Source organism: Pollicipes pollicipes, unplaced genomic scaffold (assembly GCF_011947565.3).
Source record: "Pollicipes pollicipes isolate AB1234 unplaced genomic scaffold, Ppol_2.1 Scaffold_4881;HRSCAF=5763_pilon_pilon_pilon, whole genome shotgun sequence".
In the NCBI taxonomy this organism is placed as follows: Eukaryota; Metazoa; Arthropoda; class Thecostraca; order Pollicipedomorpha; family Pollicipedidae; genus Pollicipes; species Pollicipes pollicipes.
Genome location: NW_023596576.1, coordinates 35,197,905 through 35,213,865, shown reverse-complemented (window position 1 = coordinate 35,213,865; position 15,961 = coordinate 35,197,905). Strand labels below are relative to the sequence as shown.

General features: G+C 52.0%; 1 protein-coding gene across 1 annotated transcript; it reads left to right on the top strand.

Moving 5' to 3' along the window:
• mRpS9 (mitochondrial ribosomal protein S9) lies at window positions 1-12,089 on the top strand. The gene is made up of 10 exons (XM_037225108.1): window positions 1-37; window positions 5,817-6,041; window positions 6,625-6,728; window positions 7,156-7,329; window positions 7,586-7,671; window positions 9,353-9,428; window positions 9,904-10,029; window positions 10,327-10,506; window positions 10,946-11,165; window positions 11,531-12,089. Exons 2-10 carry the CDS (start codon window positions 5,834-5,836, stop codon window positions 11,620-11,622), a joined length of 1,266 nt encoding a protein of 421 aa, XP_037081003.1. The 5' UTR covers window positions 1-37; window positions 5,817-5,833; the 3' UTR covers window positions 11,623-12,089.
• The last annotated feature ends 3,872 nt before the right edge of the window (window positions 12,090-15,961 follow it).

The window sequence follows — 15,961 nt, the reverse complement described above, 5'->3', positions numbered from 1 at the left end:
ACGGGTACCCAAGTAAAAAAGCCGGACGGGCGCGGAGGTAACGTGGGGATGTCGGGGTTAGATTAGCGAACTATTTCTGCTTGTAAGAAACACTTGGCCTGTATTATTGGCCTGTACTACGCATGGTTAGACTTGCCAGCGTACTTCATGTCATGCTCACTTTAAATGGTACCAATATAGGATTTTTACGGGCTTTTTTTTACTTGGGTACTGTATTGCCGACGGTGGGAGAGCTACGCTGGCTGCAGGGTTCCTGTACTGCCATGATGGAGAAATGCTGTTAGGTATCAGCCGACGTAGTGACGTCACTGAAAATGGGTTTGCATCGATCTGGGTTCTTTTGGGCCGACTGAAGGCTACAAGGCTTTTGCTAGCGATATGATGTCACTGGTATTCGACTGGATATGTGACGTCACTGGTTGTGAGGCTTTAGGGCTCTTTTGGGTGCAATGAATGCCGTAAAGCATCACCTGACGATATGTCGTCGCTGGTATTCAATGAAACATCAGGCGCAACGGGCCTTATTCCATCTTTACCTTTCGTACCTGTCTGCTGCAAGCATTTGCGTGCCGAATAAAAGCTTGACCGAATCACCTGAATGTGTGACGTCACCAATCACCACTTGATACGAGTGCACTTAGGCCCCACGGACCGCGGTGTATCATGTTCCGTGAAATATCACTGGGTATCGTGACGTCAGTGATATTCGACTAAATATTGGTCGCAACAGGTCAAGGTTCATTTTTAGCTTCGTACCTGTCTACTGCAAGCACTGGCGTGATGAATAAAAGCTACCAAATCACGTGAGTGTGTGACGTCACTGGTCATGCATTTTTATGGATCTTTGGGGGCCAACTGAGGGCCGTAAAGCATAGCCTAATGATGTGACGTCACTGGCATTCGACTGCGTGTGATGTCACTTGTGATCAGATTTTACGGCCTCTTTTGGGCCGACGAAAGGTCATACTACATTAACTGAAGATGTGCCGTCACTGGTATCCGAATACAATTCAGGCGGCCATGGCCATGCTCCATCTTTACCTTTGGTACCTGTCCATTGCAAGTATTTGAATGCTGAAGGAAGGGTCTGCCGAATTACCTGAGTGTGTAACGTCACTAACCATTAATTTGTATAGACTGTTTTGAACCCACTGTAAGCCATACCACATCAGCTGACCATATGACGTCACCGGTTTTCGTCTAGGTGTCATGCGCAACAGGCCATGCTCTATCTTTGCCTTTCGTACCTGTTTACTGCAAGCATTCGCGTGCTATATCAAGGTGATGCTGAACCATCTGAGTGCGTGACGTCACTGGTCATGAGTTTATACAGGTTCACTTGGGCAGCCCAATGCAACAAAGCATCATATCCTGTAAAGCATCGCGGGATGATATGACGTCACTGGTATTCGACTCAACATCAGGCGCAACAGGCCATGTTCCATCTTTACCTTTCGTACCTGTCTACTGCAAGCATTCGCGTGTTATATCACGTCATTGGTTAAGAGTTCTTACGGGCTCTTTTCAACCCCCTATATGGTATAATGCTTCAGTTGACGATATGATGTCACTGGTGTTCGACTTAGCATCAGGCACAACATGTCATGTTCCATCTTTGCCTTTCGCACCTGTTAAAGTATTGGCGAGCCTAATGATGGCTCTGCCGAATCACCTGAGTGCGTCATCATGAGTTTTTACAGGCTATTGTTGGCCGGAAAGCCATTAGGCATCATCTAACGATATGTCGTCACTGGTAATCCACTAAGTGTGTGACGCCATTGGTCATGAGTTTTCCCGCGCCTTTTTGGGCCGACTTAAGGCCATTAGGCATCAGGTAACGATATGACGTCACTGGTATTCAATTAAGCATCAGATACAATATGTCATGTTTCATCTTTACCTTCCGCACCTATCTACTGCAAGTATTCGCGCGCCACATAAAGGCTCTACCCAATCACCTGAGCGTGTGGTGTGACTGGTTATGAGTTTACGCGGGTTTACTCGGGCTGACTGAAGGACATCAAGCATCATCTGGCGATGTGACGTCACTGGTATTCAACTTAACACCAGGCGCGACAGGCCACTGTTCGTCTTTACCTTTCGTACCTGTCTATTGTAAGCATTGACATGCTTAAGGAAAGCTCTGTGAAATCTCCTGAGTGTGTAATGTCACTGGTCATGAGTTCTTTACGGGCTGCTTTTTTGTACCTATAGGGTACAAGACATCAGTTGACGATATGACATCACTGGTATTTGACTTAATCTCAGGCGCAACAGGTCATGTTCCATCTTTGCCTTTCGCACCTCTATACTGCAAGTATTCGCGCGCTACATAAAGGCTCTGCCGAATCACCTGAGCATGTGGTGTAACTGGTCATGAGTTTACGCGGGCTTACTCGGGCTGACTGAAGGACATCAAGCATCACCTGACCATATGACGTCACTCATATTCGGGCTGTGGCCCAGACTTATGGCCGCTAGGCGGCGCCCTTGATTATTATTTAGCCATCAGGGCATTCCGGACCGTAGCTGCTCAGGGGCGCATCCTGTGATGTCGGGCGGAATAGCTTTGCATATACGTCGGTTTGTGGGCTGGGATCACCTTTGTTTTGTGTTTACGTTTGTTCAAAATTTTAGTCGTTGAAAACAGCCCGTTGCGTTTGAAGTTGTTACTTAATGGTGCGCACAATAAAATTAGTGTGCTTAACTATGGTGCATCTCCCACCTCTGCTGCGGAACTCCGTAGCCGTAGGTGGCCAAGTGACCTCCTACCAACTGATGATCAGTGACGTCACATACTCAGGTGATTCGGCGGAGCCTTCATATAGCACGCGAATATTTGCAGCAGCCAGGTACGAAAGGCAAATATGGAGCATGACCTGTTGCGCCTGATGTTTAGTCGAGCACCAGTAACGTCATGTCGTCAGCTGATGCATTATAACCTAAAATGGGTTCAAAGGAGCCCGTAAAAAACTCGTGACCAGTGACGTCACACACTCAGGAGATTCGACGGAGCCTTCATTCAGCACGTCAATACCTTTAATAAACAAGTACAAAAGGTAAAGAAAGTACGTGGCATGTTGGACCTGATGTTAAGTCGAATAACAGTGACGACATATCATCCTGTGATGCTTCACGGGAGGTGTTGCTTTGTGGCCTTGGGACGGCCCAAGTGAATCCGTATGAACTCATGACCAGCGACGTCACCCACTCAGATGATTCGTCTGGAGTTTAGTCGATTACCAGTGACGTCATATCGTCAGATAATGCTTGATGTCCTTCAGTCAGCCCGAGTAAACCTGCACAAACTCATGACCAGTTACACCACACGCTCAGGCGAATCGACAGAGCCTTTTTGTAGCGCACGAATACTTGCAGTAGGCAGGTGCGAAAGGTAAAGATGAAACATGGCTTATTGCAACTGATGCTAATTCGAATACAATGTCATTTCGTTAGCTGATGCCTTATGGCTTTTGCTCAGCCAAAAATAGTTGGTAAAAATTCATGACCAGTGACGTCGCACACTCAGGTGACTCGGCAGAGCCATCATTTAACGCACCAATACTTTACAGGTACCAAAGGCAAAGATGGAACATGACCTGTTACGCCTCATGTTAAGTCGAACACCATTGACATCATGTCGTCAACTGATGCATTTTTCCCTATAGAGGGTTCCAAGGAGCCAGAAAAAACTCATGACCAGTAACGTTACACACCCAGGAGACTCGACAGAGCCTTCATTCAGCACGTCAATACTTGTAATAGACGGGTACGAAAGGTAAAGATAGAACATGGCCTGTCGCGCCTGATGTTAAGTCGGACACCAGTGACGTCATATCATCAGCTGATGCATTTTACCGTTTGGGGGTGCAAAAGGTCCCGTAAAAAGCCCTTGACGAGTGACGTTACTTAGGAGACTCGACAGAGCCTTCATTCAGCACGCCCATACTTCCAAGAGACAGGTACGAAAGGTAAAGATGGAACATGGCCTGTCGCGCCTGAAGTTTAGTCGAATACCAGTGACGTCATATCGTCAGCTGATGCTTGATGTCCTTCAATCAGCCAGAGTAAACCCGCGTTAACTCCTAACTAGTTACACCACACGCTCAGGTAATTCGGCAGAGCCCCTGTGTCGCGCGAATACTTGCAGTAGATAGGTGCGAAAGGTACAGACGAAACATGGCTTAGATGTAGCATGGCCTGTTGCGCATGATGTCTAGTCGAAACCCAGTGACATCATATCGTCAGCTGATGCCTTGTGGCCTACAGTAGGCTCAAAAGAGTGTGCAAATTAATGGTCAGTGACGTACACACTCAGGTAATTTGGCAGAGCCTTCCACGGCAATGCTTGCAATGGACAGGTACCAAAGATAAAGGTGGAACATGGTCTGTCGCGCCCGAAGTTCATTCGAATACCAGTGACGTCACATCTTCAGTCATTGCCGTATGACCTTTCGTCGGCCCAAAAGAGGCCGTAAAACCTCATGACCAGCGACACGCACAGTCGAGTGCCAGCGACGTCACATCTTTAGCTGATGCTTTATGGTCTTCAGTTGGCCGCACAAAAAATCCGCCAATACTTGCAGCAGACATGCACGAAAGGTATAAATGGAGCATGACCTGTTGCCTGATGTTCAGCCAAATACCAGTGACGTCATATCGCCAGCTGATGCCTAACGGCATTTCGTCGGTCCTATAGGGCCCGTGGAAACCCACGGCCATTGACGTCTTACAGTCGTATAGCAGTGACGTCGTTAGCTGACACCTTGTGGTCTTCAGTTGGCCGAAAAGCACCGTTGGAACTCATGGCCAGTGATGTCACACACTCAGGTGGTTCGGCAGCTTTCATCCAGCACGCCAATGCTTGCAGTAGACAAGTACAAAGGTAAAAATGAAGCACGGCCTCTTGCGCCCAGTTTTTATTCGAATACCAGTGACGTCACGCTATCCGGTGATACTTCGCGGACCACGACACACCGTGGTCGTGAGGCCTAAGTGCACTCGTATGAAGTGATGATTAGGGACGTCACACATTGGGGTAATTCGGTCAAACCTTTATGCGGCACGCAAATGCTTGCAGCAGACAGGTACGAAAAGTAAAGATGGAACGAGGCCGGCCGCGCCTGATGTTCAATCGAATACCAGTGACGACACATGGCCAGCTGACGCATTACGGCATTCAGTGGACCCAAAAGAGCCTTACACACTCACGATCAGTGACGTCACATACCCAGCCGAATACCAGTGACATCATATCACAAGCAAAAGCCTTATGGCCTTCAGTCGGCCCGAAAGAACCCCGATCCCGATCGATGCAAAACCATTTTCAGTGACGTCACAATGTTAGCTGATGCCTCACAGCTTTTGCCCCGCACGACAATACTCGAAACCCTGCAGCTAGCGTAGCTCTTCCCTCCGTCGGCCATACAGGTACCCAAGTAAAAAATTACCGTCTTTACTAGATTAGCTCGTTAATTTGTATGTCTGGGTTTTAGCTTGTCTCACATTCAGGTTAAAAAGCTCAGTTAGATTGGCTTGGCTGTTGGACTTAGCTGTTGTTGGATGATAAGCAAAGGTGGGCAAGACAGCTCTGGTAACATACAGGTGATGCCCAAGTATTTTATTTTACACCAGTATCAAATTACCTATTTGTTGTCCTCATTTCCCTCTGCATATCATGCACCAAATTAAATAAGAACACTACTTTGACCTCCCCAGACTGCCTAGCCCAATCAAGTGTGATATTTACCTACCATATCCTATGTGTCTGCACACATCAGCTGCTGCTGGTTGATCACTATGTGTGCTGTCACCAGATACAGTGCCAGCCACTATGTCACTGGGCAGGCTGAGGGTGCTGGAGATGCTGCGGCGTGCCACACTGGCACCACTGGCTGGGCTGAGGCCCTCTCTCTGCCAGCCACTGACAACAGCTGTCACTGAAGACCCCCTGGATCACTCAGACCAGCCAACAGACCCAGCAACCACAAGGAAGACCAGCAAGGCCATGATGGCCTATATGGAGCGTGCTGCAAAACATGGTATTTTTCAGTGCATGCAGTGGCTGGTCACATGAAGGCTTCTTGCAGCAACTATTTCTATGTCCCCATCACTTCTTTGATGTAGGCATATGCTTGGCCATTGAGGAATCATGCTAGCCCATTGAAGAAGAATATGTGGTGATGAAGTGCATTTTGGTTGTGCTAACCAAGCGTGATTTTACAGACAGGGTTGGACTTGTTTTTTCAGTGTATGATACAGACCAATTTTGAAGTCAAGTCTTTGTGAGCTGATAGTTAAGTGTGCAAAGAGTATTGTCAGTTCAGCACAGATGTAAGTTTGCAGTGCAAATAAAGGTATGCTGCTTGCCTAAACATTTCCTGTAAAATGTCATATTAAGTGACCTGCACTAGGTGTTTGCACCCCCCCCCCTTTTCCACCCACCTTCACATGTGCCAGGAACTGTGAATTACAAAATGGGATAATATAGAATTGTTAGGGACACTGAGCATAAGCCTTTTAGCAGCAGTCTCTATGATATAGCTGTGTAATTCACTTCTTGAAACGCATGTATTGATATTCAGGGTATCCCGCTCTAATACAGAGAATGTTGTCCAATTGCAGAGGAGTTCATGCGCAAGGAAATATCTGAGTTCGAGATCGGAAAGCGACATCTGGCCAACATGATGGGTGAAGATCCTGAACATTTCACCCAGAGAGACATTGATGTAAGCTTTTTAGTTTTCCCTGTAAAATGTTCATTCCAGATGGTTCCAGATTTTGTCCAGTTGGCATTTTGAGATTCTGTTATGAAGCGTGCTTTAGCCAATGGTCAGCAAAGCATTCTATACTCCTGTTTCATTTTTGCACATTTGAGCCACATTTTGTTTTTGAGTCTCTTGTCATTTTTTCTTAAATTTAAGTCTCTTAAGCCTCTCATCTCTTATAGTATGCAACAGAAGAGGCATGAAGCTCCTACCAGCTCCAGACCCGAACATCACGGCCGTCTGCGCTTTGTAGCTCTTTGTACTTCACTCCACATCACTCAGTTGTTTTGTGATGCGTTGCACACCGCCTATTATTTTTGGTTGACAATGCTGCCACGTGATTGAGTTCAGACGTTGCCTCGGCCTAACTGAAGCCGATGTGCGGCAGAGGTCCATCCGGTACCTCTTCCCGACCGGCATTTTCGACAAGAAGGCGCGCCCGAGGATGCTACACCCGAGCGAGGTGTTTCCGCAGCAGAAGGAGGCGCAGTTCGATGAGACTGGCCGGCCCTTCCACTCGCTGTTCTACACGCTGAAGCCGAACTTCTACATGACGCTCTACGTGAGTCGCCGCGCGCGCTGGTCACCGCTCTGCGGGCCGGCGGACTCCGACCTGGCAAATGGTGTGGTGGTGACTAGGAGAGTTTGTGGTGCAGCTGGCTGGGACCAGAATTGCGCGTCAAAGGCGTGGTCACATGAGTCGCAAAACTCGCATAATTCAGCCTCGGTGGGCTCATCCGCGGAGTGTGGCACGGCCACCATTGCTGCACATTTAGTGGTCTTCGTCTTTGTGAAGTATAATTGCTTGTCCCCTCCAGGATCTGGTGGAACGGTTGAACCAGCTGGACAAGCTGGAATCCAAGAACGTGGCCCGTGGCCAGCTACCAGATCCATCTCAGAAACTGTGAGTTTAGCTCTTTACATAGTTGATTGACGTGAGACCTGACTCTGATGTGGGAGAAGGAGATGAAGGAGAACTGTGAAGACCGCTCGCTGCCTTCTGACTGAGCAGTACGCGTGCTTTCTAACAACCAGCAGGCATTGTGTGGCATGGGAACAACAATGTGATAACCAAAATAATTACTACCACCACGTGTATGACGCATTAATGCTAAAGCAAATGGGACCCGTCGCCTTGGGAAAACCGACGGGCGGCACGCCAGCGCATTGGAACATCATGTCATGAGCCTAGCAGGCACAGGCCCTCCGGCGATGACCATTCGCGCACATGTACAGTTGGCATCGCTGTAACATTGGCTGTCTCGCGGCCTGCCAAGGCCTGGCAGCTCTAATTGACAAACTCAATAAATTTGGGATATTTCCAATTTTGGTGACGGATAGAAACGTTGGGAAACGTCCTTTATGTTGACTGGACATGCCTCACCGTATATTCGGTGACGTGTTGATGCAGTTTCCACGGCCCAATCTGTCTCCGCTTAGGCCAAAGTCTGTTGCGCTTGAAGTCTGTTCTGGAAGGACGCTCATTGGCTGCCTTCTAGTAGACGTCTGACGTACTTAACACAGTGGCTTCTTGACGATATATTCGCATGCACCGCACCGGTGGTTTGTCTCTGCTGGCTTTGGTGCCAGGACCTTAAGTCAGTGCCTAAAAAAAATCAAAATGACCAGGGTCATAGCCTGGGTATGATTGCGTGAGTGCGTGCACCGACCCCCTTTTTCAGAGTGCGAATTTTTTTTCTTCTTCGTCAGTGGGAGAGAAAGGATATAAAAGAGAAAGGGGTTGACATTCGTCAGTATCAGGCAGTTCCAAGCCGAAAATAACCTAAGGTTCAAACAGTCGGCGTTGAAATACTATTACAATAATAATAAATAAAATACTAATACAATATTACAGCACAGCTTTTGAAAACTGTGCTATTGCTGATTTCATGGGCCCGCGATCAGTGTTTGCAATGCTATCAGCAACTAAAAAGTACGACTGGATGGGCCGCTGGTGGCAGCCGCGATTAGTGCACGTCGCGAGTACCCTGGCCTGGAGTCGCCCTCATGATGAGGAATTCTGGTTAGTACATGTTCGAATATGGATGACCAAATAATCGGTACAAATCGCGTCTAACTAGGCAATGGATATGAGTTCCCCGCTTGCGGTAGAGGGCGGCACTGCCTAGAGAGAGGCGCGGCACATAAGAACTATATTCATTGCAGCGCGCGGTGGCAGTTTCGAGCGCGCTTTTTCAGGAATCTGGGATCAAAGAAAGCATTAACACCAACGTTAACACTGAATGCTTCATTGTCCAAGGATAGGAAGGCACGGATGCAGTGTTCCCCTGCGCCGGTTTTACGCCGTCGAGCCGAGGTGCCATCGCAGTGAAATCGCAGCTCCAGCCCGGCAATTCAATACTTTGAAGTTCTGAATAAAAGCTGGAAGTTTCCAACAAATATATGGAGCGTGCATTCATTACTCTTCCTTCATGTGCACTATCAATGTTCACTCTTCATCCCCTTGGATACCATGTGGGCGAAGCCGGGATCACGGGCGCTGGATCGGATATGAACCGGGACCCTCCCCGCTGCGTTCCTCCCTTGCTCCACGGCCCGCTGAGGGAATCTGCCGTGTGCCGCAGGTCGCTCCTCGGGAGTGAGTGGTTGAATGTCGTGGAGCTGGGCAAGACGTTGCTGGAGCCGTTGAACGAGCACCAGGTGAGCGTGGCGAGCTAGACGGAGACGGGGAGAGACCGCAGATTATGCTGCAGGTCATTACCATGCCACACATGGCATGGGGAGGCGATGTGAGAGAATGTTCGTGCTTCTGCTGATCTCTGCTGCGGTAAATACAGGAGATTGGAGCGTTCATGGGCATGGCTGGTACTTTTGTCGCATGATAATGCGTATTATTGTTACAAGCTTGGGGTTTGTATCGATTGTCCACTGTTACGAGGCAAACAGAAAAGACAAAGGAAAACGTTCCACTGTGCTAGACCCGTAGTTGAGAGATGCGCCAAATGGCAGATTTAACTGCGTTGCACCTTTGTCATTTCTCATGATGCCGTGAGCAATGGCTGTAGCGTCGCGGTCGCTCGCACAGACGGGGATATCACCCAAGTGAACCCGTGACACACCAATACTCTCACAATAGCATTGCATTCGTTATGATTGCCAAATGGTGTTTTGACAGTACCAGGAATTCATTCGGGCCATGAACCGTCTGGTGGAGCACCCGCTGTCGTATCACCAGAAGGACTTCATCTTCAAGTACCGCAAGACTCTGCAGGTGACCAGCAAGGTCGAAGACGTGCCCGAGGTGCGTGGCATAGCGACAGGTCCAGAAGTCTGGGGCATATCGCATCAGTGAAGGAGTCTGGACGGACGATGTACCTGTTGGCTGATCGCGCACGTAAACCATCCGGCCTGTGCGTCACCCGCCGACTGAGGTAGACACTGTGGCACCGAGAGCGCCACGTGAAGTGGTTATCGTTGTCTGACCCCGGCGCGCGTGCGCGTGTGCGCGTATCTGAGCGCGCCCGGCGCTGTGACCGGGTCGTCTGACCTCCAACGGCGCTGTGACCGGGTCGTCTGACCCCCAAACCCTCGGCCGCAGCTGATGTTCGACGCCGACGGCCGGCCGTACATGGAGGCGGACGGGTTCCGGAAGAAGCTTGCCAGGGCTCGGGTGACGGTGCGTGGCCGCGGCTCGGGCCGCGTCACCGTCAACGGCATCCCGCTGCTGCAGTATTTCTGGCGCAACGGCTCGCGCAGCGGCAACCAGGACGTGGCCCAGGTGAGGTCACAGAGTCCCGGAGGAGGAGGGGGGGGGGGGGGGGGGCACGGCTGACGGCAGCCGTCAGCCGTGAGCAGGGCCTGTCGGACCCACTCGACGGCTGGCACCGGCCGCTGACTCTCCATCTTGGCGCGGTGACCGCGGCATGCGCCGGGCTGCAGCGCGCTCGCATTTGAATTGGCACCCAGAGGGCGCACCTGGACTCCATTTATATACTCGCTATAAATTTCATTGTGTTCGTGATGCCCGCTTTCCAGTCACGTAGCTCCCGCAGGCGAGTGGCTCAATGCGTCTGTGATTCGTGTAGGCGTGGCTCGTGCGCCGTCAGGGCGTCCAGTGATGCACGCCCCGCTCGGTGACCGCCACACCACTGCTCCTGTGCCTGTGGCCCGCGCGCGCAGAGGGCTCCAGCGCGCGCTGACCAGCGCCGGCGCCGCAGGTGATGTTCCCGCTGCAGGTGGCCGGCCTGCTGGACGCCGTGGACGTGGAGGCGACGGTGCGGTACGCCGGGCCTGTGCAGCGGTACGCCGACCGCGAGCGGAAGGGCCAGCCGCACCCGGTGCAGGCGCCTAGTGCGCAGGCCGGCGCCCTCCGGCACGGCGTCGCCGTCGCCCTGCGCAGCTTCGTCGACAAGGACATGCAGGAGACGATGCGGATAGGTGAGCGGCGAGCTGAGGTGCCCCAACTCAATGAGGTGCGACTCTTGGGGGAGGAGGAGGGGGGGGGGGGGGGGGTTGAGATGCGGGTCGCCCGGGGGAGGTGACCGAAAGTGTCAGCAGGGTATTGGCCAAGTAAAGTAGCATTTATGTGAGATTGGTGGAAATTTCCTAGGTCGAGTTATGTACTGCAGGCCCATTTATCGTGCAGGGGAGAGTTCAGTAGTGGCTAGCCGATTACGTTCCTGTCGTGGACGTGGTCGCGTTCGTCGCCTCTGCTTATTTGCTGCTGATCAGCACGGTCACGGCGTGGGTGACTCCGATAACGGCACATGGGTCTGCTCACGGCCTGCGTGTCCCTCCCACAGCTGGCTTGTTGACCCGCGACGTGCGCACCCGGGAACGGTACAAACCTGGCAAGAAGGGCGCTCGCAAGGGCCGTACGTGGAAGAAGCGCTAGTGCCACCTGTCGGGGACTGGCGAAACTGTGTTTCACTGCGGGGCCGCGCGGTGTGAGGAACTGGTGCCGTGCGACATTGTTATGAAGTGGGTGCAAAAGCGGTCTAGAATATCTGAGTGTTGCTCCTATAGGTTTACATAGCGTGGAATGACGAGTGACTTCGCTCCCAAAATACATGATCTTTTGAGAAATATGGGGTTCATGAAGGGTTTGAGACTGCTGTTGCTTACAGCACTAGTCTTTTCTAACAACATAATGCAACATACGGGGTTGCTATGTCAGTCCCTATCATCATGCCAGCACACGCCCATGTTATCATCCTTATTTCATCATGCATCCTCGCGGCGCCCCACTTGTCCACGGGCGCCGCGAGGATACATGAGTCTTGTCGTGTATGCGCCAGCCGTGAGTGGGCCGAGGTGGCCCTGTGCGGGGGTTCTGAGCACCAATAAACACCCTGCAAAGCGGTCCGTGTGCGGGCAGAGTCTCAGCGGAGGGGTCACCAGGGACAGACAGCTGTGCCCCAACGGTATCCATTCTCCATCCCGCAGCCCCGCAATGGCAACGGGCCGGAAGGGCCCTAATCGAAATACGTTTATCAGCTGCTGTCGTCGATATACGCATCGCCGCCACAGTGGCGCAGGGTTATCTAAACCAGACGTATGTTTGCCGGAACACGGGACTAGAGCGCTCCCGGTCTGGCCTTCCGGAGATTGGACCGGCCTGCAGCTCAGCTGGCGGATGTCGCAATCCCTGGTGTACTGCGTGGTGGGTACGTTGGTGCGTGAGCATGGCCGTGGTTCGCCTCTGTAGGTTGAGCGGGCTTCAACCATCTTTGGACACGTTCGCGGACTGTTGCATTGAGTGACGTTGATCGGAAACGATGCGTGCTAGGTGGCCTAGGATAAATGTGACCTGATGAGCGTCCTGGGATTGGTTCGCGCAAATTGTGCATTCATCATCTCCTGCACTACGATGCAATTGTCTATTTTCATCACAGTTTTTGTGTGCGATGACATGGCGGGTAGGTGCGCTGAGTGCAGTAGCTGGCCTGTGGCAAGTTAGCATCCACCACCAGTGGTATTGTATTGATAGCAGCGGATTGTAAGTGCGACGCTCGCCAGCCGCCGCGCCCGGCAGCCCGCTGCCAATGGTTTTCGCGGCTGCTGTGTTACGACAGTACTCTCGTCACAGCTTGGGACCTGAATACCCTCGTGCCAAGGTGGTTTCCAGTCAACAATGCATGCACCCCACAAACTGGATGCAGGCTTTTCCGTGCCCTTACCCGTGAGCTGTGCCTTAAATTTGGCTGAAAATGAATATGAATATGAATGCCATTACATTCATAGACGCTGCAGAACATGCCAGTGGTCGTTGACAGTGTGTCTCTTACATCTTAAAGTTCTGCATCCAATCGAAGCAATCATTTTGTGCGAAAATGTTGCCTTTGAGCAGACATGGCAAGTCATTTTTGACACCTATAGATACGAATGTGTCAATGGCGAGGTGTCGCCGACGCTGCACACGCCTATTTTGTCTCTTCAGCAAGTCTCGTGTGGACAGCTCAGGGGAAGTCGAACCAACGAAACCCAGGTGCGCCATCGCAAGTGTCAGAATGCCCTGCATGGGCGAGGGTTAAGGCGCAAGAGAATAAAGACCTGCGCCAACACCGATCTCTGAAGACAGATGTGCTCTAGTCGCACTCCGCCAGCCAGCCCTCCCTGAAAACAGATATGCCTTCAAGGCACTCAGCCAGCCAGCCCTCTGAAGACAGATGTGCTCTAGTCGCACTCCGCCGGCTAGCCCTCCCTGAAAACAGACATGCCCTCAAGGTACTCCGCCATTCAGCCCTCTCTGAAGACAGATGTGCCCTGGTCGCACTCCGCCGATCAGTCCTTGCTGCTGGTGACAGGAGCCTTACTCGCCACTGAACAAGCATGTGGGGAGGGGCGTGAGGCAGGATTACAGCAGCAACATGAAGCAGCAAGTTGAAGAAGCCTCCGCCCCCTGGCGGCAGGCCGCACCCGTCATGTCCCCAGAGCGCGGTGTTCCGGTAGTTACAGAACCTGTCAGCGGGGCATCTCAAGTTTTTTCCGACGTGCGTTGAGACACACGAGTGAACGAGTGATCGATGAGAAACGGGTGATAACTACAGGAGTAACACTTAAGCAACGTTGTTCAAGAAACGTGGGAGTCACGACTTACAGCAGTCAGGGGACGGGCTTTAGGTCTCGGGAGTCACGACTTACAGCAGTCAGGGGACGGACTAGGTCCCGGGAGTCACGACTTACAGCAGTCAGGGGACGGGCTTTAGGTCTCGGGAGTCACGACTTACAGCAGTCAGGGGACGGACTTTAGGTCTTGGGAGTCACGACTTACAGCAGTCAGGGGACGGACTTTAGGTCTCGGAAGTCGCGACTTACAGCAGTCAGGGGACGGACTTTAGGTCTCGGGAGTCACGACTTACAGCAGTCAGGGGACGGACTTAAGGTTTCGGAAGTCGCGACTTACAGCAGTCAGGGGACGGACTTAAGGTCTCGGGAGTCACGACTTACAGCAGTCAGGGAACGGACTTTAGGTCTCGGGAGTCACGACTTACAGCAGTCGGGGGACGGACTTTAGGTCTTGGGAGTCACGACTTACAGCAGTCAGGGGACGGGCTTTAGGTCTCGGGAGTCACGACTTACAGCAGTCAGGGGACGGGCTTTAGGTCTCGGGAGTCACGACTTACAGCAGTCAGGGGACGGACTTTAGGTCTCGGGAGTCACGACTTACAGCAGTCAGGGGACGGGCTTTAGGTCTCGGGAGTCACGACTTACAGCAGTCAGGGGACGGGCTTTAGGTCTCGGGAGTCACGACTTACAGCAGTCAGGGGACGGGCTTTAGGTCTCGGGAGTCACGACTTACAGCAGTCGGGGGACGGACTTTAGGTCTTGGGAGTCACGACTTACAGCAGTCAGGGGACGGACTTTAGGTCTCGGAAGTCGCGACTTACAGCAGTCAGGGGACGGACTTTAGGTCTCGGGAGTCACGACTTACAGCAGTCAGGGGACGGGCTTTAGGTCTCGGGAGTCACGACTTACAGCAGTCGGGGGCGGGCTCAGACATCAGTTTTCCTCGGGTCTGAAAGGCGCCCTCTAGTACGACCGACACCAAAGCTGCCATATCCAGGTGGCTTGCTGCAATACAGGCGTCGTGCAGCTTCGTTGTCCGTCGTTTGAACGCGAGCATTTTCTATTGATCGAGGCCTTCACGGCGCAGAGGTCTCAGTAGGCCTCTCCGCGCGGGAGCGACGGCCGTCGGCGGTGGCCAAGAGGTGACGTTAGCTTCGGGGTGGGTCTCGTGAACTGGCGGGCCGTGCACACTGATTATGCACCAGACATCGATCGGCGCGGGGTACCTATGGGACCGGGTCTGGCTGGAGCGGTGGCTTCCGGAATCGCCCCTGCAGCTACGCTTGATCCAGCGGCCAGATGCTTCGAGCCAGTGTACCTAGTTTGACGTGACATGCTTCCGTTTCCTCGCGACGGTAGCTCGTGCCCTTTTGTCGTGTTTACGGACGAAGCACGGCAGCAGCTAGTGTGGCATTGTACCGGGCCATTGCAGGCCGGCTTACATTCACAGCCGCACGGGTGGCTGGGCGGGGATCGGATGGCGCTGATTGCCCTGCGGACTGGGCAGACTGCATCGCCTCTACCGTGCCATTGAGTTTTGACACACGGCTGGCATGGCAAGGTCGCAGAGCGCGAAGCAGGACGCGCATTGTGAGACCCGCTCCCTCCTACCCAGGGTGCCTCGATTCTCAATGCCTGGCTTGGTCCAGACGGAGACATCTTTCTAAAAGATCGAGAACTGCGACTACTCGTAGCAACTAGTCTCATCTGCGGTGGCAGCCAACGGAAGTCAAGCCCAACCCCGGTCAAGGGCACAGCTATTGGCAGTTTCTGTGACGTGTCTCCAGCGTTTCTGCAACGCTGTTCTGTAAGTCAATTAGGTGACCTAGATCCGTCTCAACTCGCTCCACGAGAACCCGTTGAACCCTAAAATACGATGTTTGCCATCATTGGAGCCAAAGAAGGCCCACTGGCGTTTCGAGTTTCGAACTTCACAACACCTTGCTTTGTGTCGTTGTTCGCTTGAACGTTACTGGTCATCCATTGTGTGCGATACATGGTGTAAGCAAAACTATGGAAGCGCAGGTAATTCCGATGTACGTGGTTCATCCGAGCCAAGGAAATTAACATCACAACTTAATTTGCATTGAAGCCATACATAGAACTAGCCATTTGTAGCCATGCTAAGTCTGCAGATACATATTGCGTCTTTCAGTCACAAATTT